This window comes from Tenrec ecaudatus, chromosome 3 (assembly GCF_050624435.1).
Source record: "Tenrec ecaudatus isolate mTenEca1 chromosome 3, mTenEca1.hap1, whole genome shotgun sequence".
Lineage (NCBI taxonomy): Eukaryota > Metazoa > Chordata > Mammalia > Afrosoricida > Tenrecidae > Tenrec > Tenrec ecaudatus.
Window position 1 is genome coordinate 146,445,235 of NC_134532.1, and position 17,990 is coordinate 146,463,224.

The window sequence follows — 17,990 nt, forward strand, 5'->3', positions numbered from 1 at the left end:
ACAAAGGCACAGGCTGTGATCAACATACATAAACTCAGGAACTATTGCTTCCACACCTCCTTCCTTAGGAGCAAACTTCAGACAAGCAACTTGAGAGACATCACCATAGGACATGGTGGTGAACATTAAACATACAGTTATCTACAGAATTAGGCTAAGGAGAAATTTGAAGAATTTGAAACTATGTGGTCTGACAATGTAGTACTATTACTACTTAAAATTTTGTAGTAGGATATGTAAAGATTACTGAAAATGGTTTTTCATAATCATTATTTTGTGGTTGTATTAATATTGTTATTCTGAGCCTGTTGATGAAAAGTGGGATAGGGCAAATGAATAATTGAGGTATTCTACTACCCCCAGTATTGAAAAGCAAGGATGTTATTTCGAGGACTAAGGTGCTGCTGAGCCAAGCCATGGTATTTCAATTGCCTCATATGCTGTGGAAGTTGGACACGGAGCAGAGAAGGCCGGGGAAGCATTGCTACATCTGAATTGCCGTGCTGGAGAGCACTGGCATTCCCGTGGGTGCTGCAAGCACAGACCAATCTGTCCTGCAGGAAGTACCGTCAGAGTGCTCCAGAGAGGCCGGGCTCGTGAGACTTCACCTCACATACTTTGCATGTTATTGGAGAGACTAGTCCCTGAAAAAGGACATCGTGTAAAAAGGACACAGTGTAAGTAAATTAGAGGCGTAGTAAAAAAGGGAAGACTCTCAAAGAGATGGCCTGACACAACCTTGAAGGCTCTCAAAGAGATGGCTGCAACAACCTTGAGTAGGTTGTCTATGTAACTGTAATATACAAGAGGGCACAGGACCAGGCAGGGCTTTGTTTTCTTGTACACAGGCCACGTGGAAGCTGACTCGCACCTGGCAGCAAAGTACTCAACCCCAGGCAGGTATACTCTTATTAGAACCATCCACCGGACGAGACCAAAGGGAGAGAGAGCTTCTGCCCACGGACACAGCTTGGACGGCAGGAAGGGGACAGGAAAGGCTAAATGGAAAGAGCACAGGAAGGGATCATGAGGATTGCCGTCAATGCCACGAAACCTACCATGTAATGTTTTATGGAAACTGCTTTCTACAATGTCACCAAACTCACAATAAAAAGTTTACAAAGGTAACTATGTGATACAGAATTTTGTATTCAGCACGCTCACCACAACCAGGCAATCTCAGAAAGGGGAGATGTCCACATGAGGAGAGAGAACAAACTGCTAAGTTTAGAAATTATGCTCATTTTACTTCCCACCTCTCTATTTGTTAAAATTAATGAGCTTTCGTTCAAGGGTGTATCTTCAGATAAAAACAGTACTACCTCAACCTGTTTGGTAAGAAAACAGGTTTCTAATGTTCTATCTTGACTCTTAAGTAAACTTTGACTGAATAGTTTAAGTGAATTTTTAATTTATTTTCTCAAGTCTCATGGATAAATTATTTTATGATGTATTGTTTTGAACTCAAAATAGTTGTTTTCCAAAGCAAAAATCCTACAAAACGAAATACCTTCAAAGGGCAAGAATAGAACACAAAAAGTAGGTTTGAAATGTGTGCCACTAAAATCTTCATGTCGTTTAAGAATAGCTTAGCTAGCTATTCGTAAAACTGTATTTATAGCTTCAACGACTTGATATAAAGAGTGTGCTTGTTAATTAACTGGAATAAGGTCCAGTAGGTTTCGTAGGCTGGTGAAAAAGAGATGAAATCAGAACAGTAGCAGAATGTGGATAATTGCTGGAACTGGGCATCGAGTATGTTTGTGTTCATTATTACTTTATTTTCTGCACACTGTCATAATTCTGTAATAAACGTTTAAAAAGAAAAAAATTATAAAGGCTACCGATACATTATTACAGATACCGAGTACCTCCATTGTGCTCAAAATAGAAAATTACTAGACAAAAACCCACTCCCAAAGAAACCCTCATGAAGTCGGCAATGTATCTTTTGTTTGCACACTCAAATGAAAAAAGTACTTATTTATATATTACAGGACTATATAAACGTTGTATGAAAGGTTATTATCGCCACCTGCTGGACACTGTGACTGACTACTTGACTGTTAAAAATTAACAAGATTGTTTTTTAAAAAGACACGTCCCTAGAGAATATAAAAAGCTTGGGCTAACATTAAAGAAAAAACTCTCCATCCATGCTACCATGAAAAAAAAAAAAGACTAGTTATCTGCCAGTTACCTGGTCTTTAATATTATATAATACTATCAAATTTCTATTCACTTGCATGATTATATTAGGAATGCCAATATTATTACATCACTTTAAAAAATCATTTTATTGAGGGCTCGTACAATTCTTATCACAATCCATCGTGTCAAGAACATATGTACATTTGTTGCCATCATCATTCCCAAAACATTTGTCTTCTACTTGAGCCTTTAATATCTGCTGCTCATTTTCCCCCTCCCTCTCCATTCCCCCCTACCTCATGAACCCTTCATCATTCATAAATTATTATTTTGCCATATGTTACACTGTCCGATGTCCCCCACCCCGACCTTCTTCTCTGCTGTCCATCCCCGAGGGAGGAGGCAATACGTAGATTCTTGTAATCAGTTCCCCCTTTCTACCCCACATTCTCTCCACCCTCCAGGCCTCGCCACTCTCACCACTGGTCCTGAAGGAGTCATCTGTCCTGAATTCCCTTTGTTTCCCGTTGCTCTCTGTACCTATGTATATCCTCTGGTCTAGCCAGATTTATAAGGTAGAATTGGGATCATGATACTGGGGGAGAGGAAGCATTTAAGAACTGGAGTAAAGTTGTATGTTTCATCGTTGCTACCATGCACCCTGGATGGCTTGTCTCCTCCCCATGACCCTTCAGTAAGTGTGTGTCCAGTTGTCTAGATGGGCTTTGGGTCTCCACTCTGCACTCACCCTCATTTACAATGGTAAGATATTTTTGTTCTTTGATGCTTGATCCCTGATCCCTTCGACACTTCGTGGTCACGCAGGCTGGTGTGCTTCTTCCATGTGGGCTTTGTTGCTTCTGAGCTAGATGGCCACTTGTTTATCTTCAAGCCTTTAAGACCCCAGAGACTATATCTTTTGATATAGGTCAGGTCGATGGGATACCATGCTCTGGCCCCAAAGTCTGTCCTTTGTACTCCCTCAGGGGCTCCCTGATCTGCTCCCATAGTTGCTCTGCCGCACACTTTTAGTGGTTTGCCTCAGTGTCACAGGGTCAGTCCGGGCCAGTCCTGACATTAGGTCTCCAGTGTTTTCCCCCTTAGGGCCCTGGGCCATCAAGGGATGGCGTGTATCATAGTGGGATCAGCCATATTGTCTACTCTATGCATAGGCTGTTCAGAGCAGGGATATCATCCTCCAGGCCTGATGGGCCAGGATGTGCTCCACTCTCTCTTCCTCCCCCTTCATTTGCTCTGATCAGACATGCCCCTCTCTCCTAGCTGCAGTTTCAGTGCCGTCCTCTCAAGTAAATTCTTCCATGGGGAGGGGCAGTTGTCCACATAGCTGTCCTCTCCCTCTTAGAAAACAAGTGTTGTACACGTGATATAGCAACCAAATCTCTTGCCCATCCCATTTAGGGCAGAATCAAACACCGGTGGCCTAATCAAAGACAATGGCCAACCATGTCATTTTAGTCATGGGTTGTTCTCCACAGTCCAGCCAATAATCTACTCTTGGGGTCCTGAGAGAGCTGACCAGGCCTCTTCCAAGTCTCACATTCTAGGCGATAGATCTGTAATTTTTCTTTATCATATCAGATTACAAAAAACAAAAATGCGGTTCTAACTGGTTCAACCAAATCCCTGCCTGACTCTTAAATTCAGTACATTTACTTATTTTTTTAATTTGCTTTTTTAAATCTTTGGTTTTTATTGCAAATGTTACAACATCTACTACCTAACTGCATCTAACAGTGATTCCCATTTCTGCCCAATCCATTATCACCTGTGGAGTGAGGATGCAGTCCAACCCGGAGATCACCAGCACACCCAGTTGTTCTAAAAGTGTGCTCGTGGGACCACATCATCATTACCACCGGAGAAATTAATAGGGAAGCAGATTTTCAAGATATACTTCAGATAGCTGGATGAGGGCCAGCAATTTGTTTTATAAACCCACCAGGTAATTTAGATTGAAGCAAGTTTGATTATTATGATATGTACTATAAAACTTTAAAGTTCTTTTTTAACATATAAGATTGAATTTGCCATTCTCAAATAAGAGTAATATACAACAATATAAATGAGATGCTTGCACTGAGAGTACTCAAATACACTTCTATTCGCTTTCCCAATGCCTCTCATTATACACATTCAAGCTGAGTTCTGGTTAGGCAACAGGGGAAATGTTTGAGTGGCAGGAGAGGTCTCATAGGTTAGTTAACGAGACCCTGTAAAGTTCCTGCCTAGAGAAAGCGCTCCAACCAGACTTACCTGCTCAGGTGTGTTGTGATCGAAACCGTATCTTTCTAACCCACAGAACCTTTAGCCAACGCCACATACTCTGATCGCTAAGGGGAGCTCGCACAAGTTTCTATTTCCTTTTGGGATGGTGAAATGACAGAATGCTCATAAAGCATAAGATATTGGGAGGCATTCCGGAACCAAGCAGCTGCTATTTTTTTTTTTAACTGCTTTTGGTGAACAGGCTCTACATTTTTTTTAAGTTTTCATCTTTAATGAAGTGACTTTGGAAATAACAATTTCCATGATACTACAGTTTTCAGAGTCACAAGATACACAGAATTATGTCCATTCTGTGATTAGTATCAATGCCAACAACTCTAGTCATTGAGTTTTGTTACCTGGCGCACACACAAAAACATCAGAAATGCAATCACCCACAGCTTCAGACAAGGCAAACCCCAGGACATCATACGAGACCAGCTGCTGCTTCGGTGAAGGGTTTCTGGCACAACCGCCAGTGATGAGACCGCCAACGGCCATTCCAAAGGCTGGACCTGACCTTGTGGAGCAGTAACGCAACGAGGTTCAGTCATTTGAACTTCCCAGACCATTAAAACTTCTACAACGATTCGAGAGGCCTCAGTGGGGCTGTCAATTTATCTATAAAGGGGGTGTATGAAAACACTGCCAACATATTTATCATTACTACTATTTCATAAGAGAAAGACTCTCTGGATAACTCGTTAATAAGTGGAAGGAAGTCATCTCAGAGTAAAGGCAATCGTTCTCAAGAAAGGAGAGTTGGCAATTTCACGCCAAAATTATCCTTAATGCTTTATTTTTATTTGGTCACATAGAAGTGAGTACATAGCATAAGAGCAGTATCAAGTCTCCAAAGTCACCACACATGAAGTTGTCCCTCAATACTTCAATAGGAATGTTCACTCAGCACACCCTTATGTAACTCAGGAGCAACTGTGGTCAAGTATGTGAGGACGCACCACCATAATAAAGCTATTATTATTATTATTGCAAATTGGTGGCCTGTGGGAGGGGAGGGGAAATTCCCACAGGCACATCTTCATGGCTTAGTCAATTTCCATACTCACACTATCTCAAACAATATTCAGAATCCTTCAGAACAAACATTTTCCGATTTTACTTTTACAAAGAGTTGTATTTGTACTTTAGCTCATGACTGTCATTTTCCCCCTGTGGGAATGGAGCATGTTACTAACCCTACAGATGGTTATGACCCTCGCGAGAAACTTACTGAGCTAAAATTACTGCAGTGATTACCAGTATGCAGAGTCAAATCCTAAGGAAGAAAACAGGAGAGGATTTTAAAAGTATGTTCAAACAGAAAAAATTTATTTTCCTACATTTGAAATGATTGCAGATTGTTTGGTGTTAGCCTTCACTTTCAGCTATAATGGTCAGGAAATAAGAAGAAAACACCAGACTCAGACATTATGCAGTTTTATACTTTCCTCTGTTGCGTCTTAATCCACTGAAAATACTACCATCTCAAGTCAGTCCATTTAGTCAACTTCTTTGCTTTCTTTGGTTTCCACTTCCTTCGGCAACAATGGCTCAATCTTTAGTAACAGACCCTCACTTGTTGAGCTCCGAAGAAAAGCACGTATCACAAAGGGCCCTAGATGCAAGGGCAGAAAAGGAGAAGTTTATTTAATTCCAGAGTCACCTAATGAGCACATACAATACACAGCACACAACGGGGCTCGTGCCATGGTTTCCTTGAAAAGTACTAATGGTACGAATATCTCGAACTCGTAAAAAAGGGAAGACCCATTCCTAGACTAGAGTACAAATTAGCACTATTTTGAGTATCAGATTTGTCCTTGAAACTACATAAACTCACTAACAATTCATTCCTTTTTTCCACAAGATAATCACATAGAATTTACTTTACTGCAAAGTCAACAGTGAAGGGAGCAGGTGGTGATATTTGCATTTGATGGAAATATTCTAAATATTTATTTAAAACAGTCAGTACAGATGCTACCTTTCTGATACCCAGCATTCAGTGAAATTCCCTATAAATGAAAAGTTTTAAGATATGATACAGGAGTTAATTTAAAACAAAAAAGAACAGCATTGTTTTCAAAGGGTTTGCAACCACATTCCTACTATAGTTTTAGAAGACTACATAGGAACAACAGACAGTCTAGGCAGAAGTTTTACATAGAATACAAGAATGCATACTCATACAATTTCCAAGGCCTATGATCCTACGTTAGGGGCGTGGCAGTGCCTGTGAGTGCTGGGTTGTCAGGGAGCGCTGGACTGCACACCTAGCAAGGCTGTCCAAGGCCACTCTATGGGAGAAGTTCCCTTTAGTCTCAGAAACCCTCTAGAGTTGACTCCATGGTACCAGGTTAATGGTCGTGTTTTATTTTGGATAACAGAAAAACACCAATAAGGTACTTATTTACGAGTACATTTAACTCCCATAGGAGAGGGAAAATAAGACTGGATTTTAAGCATAAACTAAGTCATGAAATGAAAGCTGGCAAATCATCACTGTGGCAAACTCCGAAGTGCACTGATGATAACGGGCTTGACTTCAAGCACCGTAAGTGAAACTGGGCGGAGGAAGGCATTTGCAAGGCACCAAATACAATGACATAGACACGACTGGATTGTTCTTTGCCTACTACATTCAAACCCCAAGCTTCCGCACCGCAAATATTCTTGATATCCATGCATACTCCCATTTAAAAGAACTGATTCTCATCAAATGATAAAAACGGTCCTTTTCTTTTTTTCCCTTTTCTAATATGAATGAATGAGCGTTAATAAAAATCAACTGATAACACTAGTGGCAAAGCGAATAGTCTAGCTTCAAACTAACATTTCGGAAATTATTTTTCTTTTTATTTAACACTATAAAAAGATTAAAGCAATCAGTTACAATTTCACGTCAAGCTTTGTTACATTTAATAGTAAAAATCATTTGGAGATTTGCAAGGTTTTACAATATAATCCTTATTAATGTTACAAAGCTTCCTCTCTAAACAATGGCAATTCATTAATAAGAGCGTGAGAAATCTTCTGGAGGATTAAATTCTATTCCTTGAATTTCTGGCAATACTGGTGCTAGTGTGGCTAACTTGACTCTTTTCTTAGTACTTTCTCATCTTCGGGGGAGAAAGATGAGGCTTTCTACTCCCACAAAGTTATCCCTTGGAAACCCACAGGGGCAGTTCCACCCCGTCCCATAAGATCGCTATGAGTTGGAATCACGCTCATGACAGGGAGTGCGTGCGTGAGTGAATCAGATCTCTCACACTCAGTCCTGCACACAGTATTACAGTGTGGCTGTAGAGATGTCCGCCCGCAACAAGCTGCTTACCCAAACTCAGTGGCCTGTGCCCACAAACATCATTGAGAACGGCTTGCAGGTTGGCAGCTATCTGCTCACTTGACATATCCAGCTGAGAAAGAACAGGTAAAAGATGGGTAATATGAATGATGTGAACGTAAAAAGATAATACACTAGGTAATTTGATCAGTATTTGAGGGTTTTTTTGTTTGTCTTTGGTCTATTCTAAACAGCGCTTTTCAAAAATTCAACTGATAAAATTGCTCCACTGAGATACTACCGGGAAAGAAAACACCCCACACCTCTTTTAGAATGATACATTTACATGTCTTTACATGCTGAGATGTAATTGCCTTATAAAATATATTACATCAAAGTTCTCTGATGTTGTCCCACTTGACAGCTCTTGACTTCCATAGTGATTTCTCCAGAGCATACACTGAGGCAGAATACATGATCCTCCAGCCTCAGCCCCAGGAATTAGTGATATTTTCTCAAAAAGTTTTTTTTTGTCGATTTACTCTCTAAGAAAATAAGCAAATGTTTACAAATGAATGCTTTCATGAGCCAAAGTAAAATCTACTTGACTGTATACATTCAGACAAGGAAAGAAAGCCACTGGTTTTCAGGTTGCTGCTCATTCTGACTTTTCAAAGACTTTGCACAATAGCATTACTTTGCCATTTAGCAAAAACTACAGTATGTACAATAGACAGAGAATGAATTCTATGCATAAAACCTCTAAAGCCAGCTTATACCTGTGGAAAGTCCTGTGTCCATCACGCAAACAAAACAAATGTCATTCTTTCCAAATATGTGTTAGAATCAGTTACTCCGTATTCAAAGGATTTGAGGATTTTGTACTTAAGACAAATAAATCACTTTTTAAAAGTTCTTATAAAACTTAACAATCGTGTAACTGGCAAAAAACCACCCAGTAAAAGTTCAAGTTCAAAGAAGAATTAAAGAAGACCCCCTGTGAGAATGTGCTGTAAACATCGAGAATTTTGCTTGAAAACAATTTTTTTTTCTCATCACCAGCACACACTACGAAGGTTTGGATATTATTGGAAGAATGTTTTACCTTATGCCAACACAACAATGGTAGTCCTGAGAGGAAAAAAACCTGGTTCATATTAAGAATTTAGACTTGAATCCAGGTAACTTATTCATTAGTAAACAAAGTACCTTACTTTCTGTTAAAAGGAAAAAAAAAATAGGCTAAGGGCATTAACAGCCATCCCTGCCCCCTTTCATTTCTCCATGGTCAAACTTAGCTCAAACTGTGCTCTCTGATCAACTAAAGAGACTACTGTGGCCCTACAGTTGCTTTTTCCTTTGTTGAAGATCTCCACCATTTTACATTTAGAAAAGTAACAGTCAAGAAAAAGCAAGATATCCAACGTAGTTAACAGTTATGATCTATATTAAATAGGTATTTAACTTCCCAGATATTTCTAACAGTTCTTCTGACTAAATTTGCATAATGCCGTTTCTACAGCAAGCTAAAATTAAAAACATATGCTTTAGAAATGCAACACAATTATCTCCCCCTGCGACTATAATTACTAGGATGCCTTAAATTATTTCACTGATCTATTTTAAAGATAAGTTTGAAATTATGCAAAAACGTTTAAAACCTAATTTAAACTTTTGTCCACCAAAACTTGCCTATGAATCTCCTGGGCCAGGAATAATCTAAAGGTACCTTATGAAGACAACACGTTGCGAGCGTCTCTGCCGCCTCGCAGAGCCTCCGCACGCGATTGCGCCTTCCTAACAGCAACGTGCTGTGGTGCAAGGAAGGGAGAGGACCCTGTCTGTTAGACTGTCGACAGCAGATCATAAAGCTTAATACGGCAGAGGGAAAACACAGGGTTGGGACTAACCTTCAAGGTGATGCTGAGCGCCCATCAGCACCACACTCGTGAGGGTGCACGTGCACTTGGACATATGCTTTTAACTTTCTTTAGGTCACAGACCTTACTCCAGGAAGATGCAGACAGGCACAATAAACTCAGCCTCTGCTTTCTGGTTATTCATGTGTCGTCAAGAAAGGGGAGGAGAGAAGTGCTCATGAAGAAGTGCTCATGATATTAAGAGGGAGCCTGAGACCACACGGGAGCCCTGGTGGCACAGTGGTTATTGAGTTGGGCTGCGATGCTCAGGGCTGGCAGTTTGAAACCAACAGGGGCTCCACGGGAGAAAGACAGGGCTTTCTACTGCCATAAAGAGGCAGTCTCAGAAACCCCCGGGGGCAGTTCTGCCCTGTCCTACAGTACAGGGCTGCAAGGTGGCAGTGAGTGTTGTTGGCGGTGGTGACAATTGGAGAAGCACAAACACAGAGACGACCCAAAACCCATTGCCACCAATCAATTCCAACTCAAACCGCCGCTCCACGACAGGGAAGAGGTGTTCCTTAGGGTTCCCAAGACTGGAACGCTTTAAGGGAACAGGCAGCGTCGTCTGTGAAAACACCTCCAAGAATCACAGTATTTATCACTTATTTTCCACAGACTCCTCAAAATCTAGATTTCTAACTGAGATCAAGCTATTTTAAAAAGCTAACTCAATAAAACAAAACCAGTATGTGGGACTGACAAAACAGGAATAGGGCCAATTTGTAAGTGGTGTGCACCACTGAAAAGGCAGGACATACTGAATTTGAACCTGAGGTAATGGTTTAAGACTACATTTCGAAGGGCTTTGAATATAAAACTGAAGACTTAGAATACATTCAGTCAGCAGTGAGAAGACATCTAATATTCTCAGGAGAAAGCGTATCTGCCCTGCTTGCGAGAGTTTCGAAGCAGAAGTCTGGAGCAATGCAGCAGCTTTTTCTGTCGAGAGCCGGATAGTGGATCTGCTTTGGGCTTTGCAAAACAAAGGTCTCTGCAGCATTACTCAACTCTGCCATCCAGCCTGGAAGAAGCCGCACACACTTGTAAATGAAGAAGCATGGCGGTGCGCCAATGAGATCTTATGAACAAACCATATGGCGGGCCAAATGCAGCCCCCAAGCTCCAGTGCAGAGGACAGTTAAGGAAGTGAATGGGCAAAGGCAATCATGAAGTGATGTTAGAGCAGAAACGTTTTGTGTTTGTTGTTGGTTTCAACAGCAAGGTTGGTTGGGTGTTGAAAGATTTCTGCTTGTCTACTCTGTAGATGAAACAGAAGTTTCATCAGGCCAAGAATTGCATTGCCATTTATAAAACTTACTAACATTCGGGAACCAGCATAGCAAGGGCCAACAGCCATCACACATTACCCGCGCGGGATTGTCTGTGTGTGCTTTGAACAAGGCGGGCCTTTCGCGGAAACGTCTCCAGGACTGGTGACCAAAGCCCAGAGCTGAAGGCAAAGAAAGCATTAAGCCACCTAGATTTTAAATAGAGATTACAACAGCATTGTACTTCAAGCTAGATTATGAAACATTGTTTTGATGATGAATGTGACACTATTTCTCTTGAATTTATATTTCACGGCATATTAAACCATGTAGTTATCCGATTCATGATGGCTAATACCAGTCCATTTCAGCTCACTATCGCTTACGATATACCTTCCATTTCATTTTTTATGATTTTCCATTTTTCTAGATTCATAGTTTGCACATCCCACATTGCAATTATCGATGAATGTTTGCAGTTTTGTCTTCTTTTTGAGTTGTGCTACATTAGCAAATGAAGCTCCCTAAAGTTTTGCTCTGTACACATCACTGAGTTCAACTCCACTTTGAGGAGGCAGCTCTTGCCCAGTTGTATTTTCTATGCCTTTCAACCTGAGGGTCTCATCTACCAGTGCTGTATCCGGCAGTGTCCCACTGCTTTCCATTAATTTGTCAATGGCTAATCTTCAGAAGTAGACCACCCATTCTTGTTCCTATGATACAGCTATTAAAACACTTGTAGTGATTTCTAATCACACAGGGAGGGACTGAACACATAACATTAATGGAAAAAATGGAGAGCATAGAGATCATTATATAACGGGACAGCAGCTATCTAAACATACAAATACATACCTGGCGAAAGCACTATAATGAATGCTACTGAAAAGTGACCATCGCAAACTCGATCACAAGCTCTGCATGATGTTGGATAAGCAAGGTGTGGCAGTCCCCTAATCGGGTGTCAGTTTAAGGATTGAGTGTAGGGGTGGAGTCTAGGCTGTCAATCTGGAGATAGCCAATGAGACCTCTGTGTGGGCATGGTCTTCTCCTGAGAATTCTGGGAAATCTGGTACTTCCTCCTTGGAGGCGGAAGACATCTCTCTCTCTCTCTCTCTCTGCTACTTCCTGGGAGACACTGCAGAAGACAAACAACATGGACGCATCCAGATCTCGGAAGCCGGAGAAGCCACGGAAGCCACAGAGAGATCCCTACCAGCACTGAGATGCTTTCTACCCACTGGCCTGCATTCTGATCTTCTGCATTCGGCATCATTGCATGTGTTTCGTGAGTCTGAAAAGGACTTTAAAGATCGATATCGGAAATATGGGCTAATATCGGGCTTAAGGACTTGATCTGGACTGGGCTGGAATGTTTTCTCAATGTTCAATTCCTCTTGTATTTAAACCTCTCCCTTATGTTCATATGCATGTTTATGAATTTGTTTCTCTAGTCTACCCAGACTAACTAACCCACAAGGGGAACCAGGTTTGCTAAAGTATTTGGGATAGTACTGGTTTAGCCTCAGGGACTACTGAGGTGGCCCATTCTTTCCTGCTACAGCTAAAATAACCAAAACAGTGGTGACCAAGGTGTTGAACAGCTCATATATATTACACTATTGAAAACATCTTCTAAATATTTTGTTATGTGAGTATATTACCTCTTAATAAAGAAGTTTCAAGTTAGCATTTACAATAACAAAATTAGTCATATGCGATGCTATAAATTACAAGGAATACTCGTAATTTCTTCCTGTCTTTCTGTTTGTACTAGACCCAACTCCTCATTATAAACCCTGCTATGATGACTTCTAACAGACTCACTATGAGGTTACACCAAACCCCTGCTATCGAGTCCATGCTGACTTACAGTAACCCTTAAGGACAGGGTAGAACTGCCCCTGTGGGTGTCTGAGGCTGTAACTCTTTATGAGAGTAGAAAGCCTCAGCCTTCTCCCACAGAGACGCTGGTGGTTTTGAAGTGCTAGCCTTGCAGTTAGCAGCCCAACATGTAGGGCTGTACCCAATACAGGATACAGGAAGTTCCATCCCTCAGAAAAACTCTCAGGTGATCCCTGTGTAGGCATGCTCTGTACCCACTCCGAATTCCTGCCCAGGAATGAGCTGTCACTATAGATTTGCCATACACATGGAATGACAGAGAGCAAACTTTCCAGACTGGCCTTTCTTCATTCAGTTATTGTTATTTGTATCGGCAGTTCACACTTTTCTCTTGCCGAGTAGTATTCCGCTATGTAGATGTACCCGTTTTGTTTTGTTTTAATGCAAGAAGGAGAATGGTTGAGTTGTTTGCAGCCCTTGTTAATTACCAATAAGAACTGCTATAAAGATGGGTCTGAAGTGTGTTGAGAATGTTTTTATTTCTCTTTAAATGTTTCTGAAATAAAACCCCGCAGTGGAATTTCTGTGGAACGGGGTGAGTGTATGTTTACTTTCAGAAGCTATTACCACAGGGGACTCCAGACCTGCTGTACTCTTCTGCACGCCCACTTGCACTGGATGGCAGTTTGTTGTCCTTCCCAGTTAGGTGTTTTTTCTGCACATTTCCTCTCCTAGCACGATGTTGTTTCTCTCCAACATGACCCTAAGACTCTGTTCCTTTTTTCCCCTTCAGCCCTTTTCTCTCAATTTTCCAGAGTGGGCCATTTTATGATGGTCTTCAAGTACTCTGACTCTCTTCAGTAATTTCAGGTCCAGGATTTTATTAATAAATATACAGGGTCTCTCTCAAATCCCTCCCTCTTCTTGCTGTCTCCCTGGGGCTCCCCTTCTTTGACTTTCTGGACAGAAAGGTGGGATTTTATTTACCTCGTTCTGTCACTCACTTTCTGCAACTGGTCCTTCACTGGGACTGACTGGCAGGAGGGCAGCGAGGCAAAACCAAGAGCCGCTCCACCTCTGTGAGCCCAGCTTCTCTCGTCAGAGGAGCCTTCCTTTTCCTCGTTTCCGGGCCGGTGCCTCTCTGAGCACCAGGCACACTGCTCCCCCTGCCGGGGCTTGAACTGGAGGGCTTATTCCGCAACGCCCGTTACTCACACTGACACCGCCTTCCTGGTTTCCCAGGCCAGCTGATGTCAGGGAAAGGAAAGAAAAGGCAAGTCACTGACAGATAGGTGGTACATTAAACTCTGGTCTTTTCACCCAATCCGCCTGCTACGATTTATAGTTGAGTCCTAACTGAGCTGCTAGAGTAACTCTTCCAGGTTTTTTAACCGCCGTATTCAGTGGAAAGACAGGCTGTCAGGAGCTTGGACCATCTTAACTTGAACTAACCTCCTACCTATGTTTTATATGTTTATATTCCAGACTTGGCAAATTTTCTGTAAAGGAACAGACAGTGAATATTTTGTGATGGTCATCTCTGGTGTGTTGAATTTTTTAAAAAATTCTAAATGTGGAGAATCGTGTTTTGCCCACCTCTGTTTTAGAAGGTATTTTTTGATCTCTAAATGTATGAAAAGGCATGCAACAGCATGTTGTAGTATGACTTATGCTTTATGTCATGTTAACAAGTTAATGCATTTTATGAAACTCTCTCATGAAGGACGGCGGGCACTCCTGATAGAAGCCGCTTTCATCATAGCTTACAATAAAAGTTGTTGGAAGAATGCTTAACTTTTATCTTTATTGAATAATTCATTAAGAGGTCTGATGAATGTTTTATTACTGACTGCAAATACTTTATAAAGAATGTGATTTGTTTAGAAGTAATACTAATGATACACACAAAGAAGTATCGTACAGAGCCAAGTTCTCCCCCTAGCATTGGGACACTAAGAAAAGTGAATAAAAGCTAGCCTCGTTGGCACTAGCTTTTGGAAGAGAGCTGGGTGTGCAGTGTGGTGACAACCTATTAACAAACCAGTTGGCAAAAACGAAAAACAGCAAGTCAGTTTCATCTACGTTTAGGTTACACTACATTTCAGTACTATGTACGTTTGTTTCATCATGTGTTATTCTACAGATTAATGACAACAATGTTGTTTACATTTAATAAATTAAAGAGAACAGTGCCTGCTGCATTCAAACGGTATGGCTTATCTTACGCTATTCTTTATATCTCACAAAAAAGACAAGTCACATTTCAATGCTCAAAATTCTAAAAATTGGTAGGGACGAGTGGGGAGGGAGGGGGAAAATGAGCAGCCAATATTAAGGGCTCAAGCAAAAAGCAAATGTGAAAATGATGATGGCAACAAATGTACAAATGTGCTTGACACAATGGATGTATGTATGGATTGTGATAAGATTTGTATGAGTCTCCAATAAAATGATTCTTTTAAAAAGTCCTAAAAATTATAATTTAAGAAATGATGTAAAAGAACTGAAAATATTATTTTAAAGAATAGCCCAAGAAGACAAAGTAGAGTATTAAAATGAAATATGCAAAGAGCCAAAAAGGAAGGATATATATGCCTGGCATATCTCTAGCTGAAAGAAAGTGAAGAAAAATAATTTAAGCCTCAAGTTGCAATGTTGAAGGATTCCATGAGTAAAATATTGAATGATGCAGGAAGCATCCAAAAAAAGAAAGAAATAAAGAAAAGAAATACAATATATTGTTGACATTTAAACATTCAGGAAGTTGCATGTGATCAGGAGCTGATGGCTCTGAAGGCAGAAATTCCAGCGGCACAGGAGACATCGGGGTGAAAACAGGCTCAAAGGGCTATTAGAAATACAACTGAAATGTTTCAAGCTGAGGAAGCACTGGAGGACTCGCTTGATGATGCTGAGAAATAGGGAAGCCAGCTACCTGGCCAAATGACAAGAAGAGCTCCACTCAAAGAAAGGTGACCCAATAGGAGGCTGACATTATCTTTAAAATACCATAAATATTCCAAGCAAGGTAGTTTGTCACAGATAACAATAATAATGATAAAAATGGTCCCAGCAATATATCCACAGGGAACTGTCAGAAACTTAAGGATTCAGAAGAGGACATGGAACCAGGAATAATACTCTTGCTGCCATCAGATGGACCATGTCTAACATCAGAGACTATCAGAAAGATGTTTCCTTGTATCTTATTGATTATGCAAAGGTATTCAAATGTGTACATCAAAGTAGAAAACAATGCAAAGAGTAAGAACTCTAAAACACTTCACAGTGCTCATGTGGAACCTGTACATGGGCCAAGGGTCAGTCCTTTGAACACAGCAAGGTGACACAGTCGTTTAAGATCAGGAAAGGTGTACGTCAGAGTTGTATCCTCTCTTCACACTTGCTCAGTGTGTATGCTGAGCAAATAAGCTGAGAGTCTGCACTACATGAAAGAGTGTGGGGCAACAGGACGGGAAGAAGGCTAATAAAACACCTGTAATGTGTGTCTGACACAACCTTTCTTATGAAAGTGAAGTAGACTTGAAGTACTCGGTAGTAAGACTCAAGAATGCAACCTCCAGTATGAATTACAACTCAACGCAGAGAAATGCAAACTCCGTGTAAAAAAGCAAAGCTCTTTTCAAGTAGGCCAACAGACATCATCACAATGAACAGAAAAGGTCGATGTTTTCAAGGATTCAATGTTTGCTTGGATCTACAATCCGTGCTCACAGAAGCAGAAAACTTACTATGACGTATTGCTCTGGACAAATCTGCTCATTTACTGCCACAGAACTGACTCTGACTCTAGAAACCCTTGAAGACAGAGTACAACTGTCCCTGTGGGTTTCCACAGAACTGTAACACTTTACAGGAATAAAAAGCCAGTGGAGAAGCCCAAAATATAATCCACTACGTCACCCAGGCTCCTTCTGGTGCACTAGACTCCTTACAGTGCTGAAGAGCAAAGATGTCACTTTAAGGTCTAAGGTTGCCTGCCCCCAGCCATGTTTATTTTAATAGTCTCTTTATGCAGGGAAAGTCGAATAAAAAGGGAGGGGGAGGCAGAAGAATTGATGCATTTGAATTATGGTGTTGGCAAAGGTATGCTCAAAGTATTGAGCACACGGCACATGGGCTGTGAAAAGATCAAATAAATCGGTCATGAAAAAAGCACAGCTGGAATACTCCTTAGAAGCACGGATGGCGAGGATCCATCCCAAGTACTTTGGATATGTTATCAAGAGAGACCGGTCCGTGGACAAAGACATGTTTGGTAAAGCAGAGGGCCCTCAATACAATGAACTGATACAGCGTCTGCAACAAGGATCTCAAACAGCCATTGTGAGGACGGTGCCGCGTTATGCGGTATTCTGGTGTGTGCTACACAAGGTCGCTCAAAGTTGGAAGTGACTCAAGGGCCCCCAACAACAAGAATAACTGTATTTAATCTCATACAGGAGGCACGTTATAACCTGATTTCAAGATACTGAACAATGTTCTGCTTCTATTCATAAGGTTTTCGGTGACGAATCTCGGGGAAGTCGAGCGCGTATTCCTTCTTCCTACTCCGTGCTTACGCTGGAAGCTCAGCTGGAACTTGCTCATGGTGGGCGACCCTGCTGGTATTTGAAAGCCCAGTGGCCTAAGCAGCTGGCACCAGGGCAAAACCCAAGTAACCAGTCTGACAAACTAAAACACAAGGGAGGTTAGGGATCTAGTCTTGCAAAATAAGCTCTCACATCTGGTTTAACAAAATTCCCACGCATTTATTTTTCCTGTTCTAACATGCTCACGAAAACTGAAGGCTTTCTTATTTCCACACTAGAGTTTATGATGCATCTAACCCCTTGCCTTAAACTTTGATTATTTTTGTTATAATACAATTCTCAGTTTTTGTTAGCTGCCAAGTTAACAGTTTTCTTATTACAATATAATTCACTAGTCTATGTGTAAAGAGAGTGATAGACCCCCCACGACTGAACAACATGCACAAATTTAAAAAGAAAGGGTATTGGAGGCGGTAGAGAATATAGTAAAGACAAAGGCATATTAACTATAATAACGCTCCAAATATATTTGAAATCTAAGCAAAAGTCATTAGTTAAATCAGGTGCCAGCATGACTTGATATACACATAAATCTGCATTGCTCTGCTCTCTGCTTCATTTTTGTCTTTTTAGCAAATAAGCTGAGGCCTGATGTGCCAGACCACCATTGCTTACAAGT

The 17,990-nt window shown here is 41.0% G+C and overlaps 1 protein-coding gene and 1 pseudogene across 3 annotated transcripts in view; one reads left to right on the plus strand and one right to left on the minus strand.

The window, feature by feature from the left end:
- Positions 1 to 5,748: 5,748 nt before the first annotated feature.
- MRPL1 (mitochondrial ribosomal protein L1) overlaps positions 5,749 to 17,990 on the minus strand; it is a 71,081-nt gene continuing 58,839 nt past the window's right edge. For 2 of the 3 annotated variants that reach the window (XM_075544154.1, XM_075544153.1), the window contains exons 8-9: positions 7,775 to 7,856; positions 5,749 to 6,055 (exon numbers count right to left, since the gene is read on the minus strand). In XM_075544154.1, coding sequence (XP_075400269.1) covers positions 5,940 to 6,055; positions 7,775 to 7,856 — 198 coding nt within the window. In that variant the 3' untranslated portion in view covers positions 5,749 to 5,939. The remainder of the gene's footprint in view (positions 6,056 to 7,774; positions 7,857 to 17,990) is intronic. The other variant, XM_075544155.1, reaches the window with a different exon arrangement.
- On the plus strand, positions 12,371 to 12,479 carry LOC142444086 (small nucleolar RNA SNORA66; annotated as a pseudogene).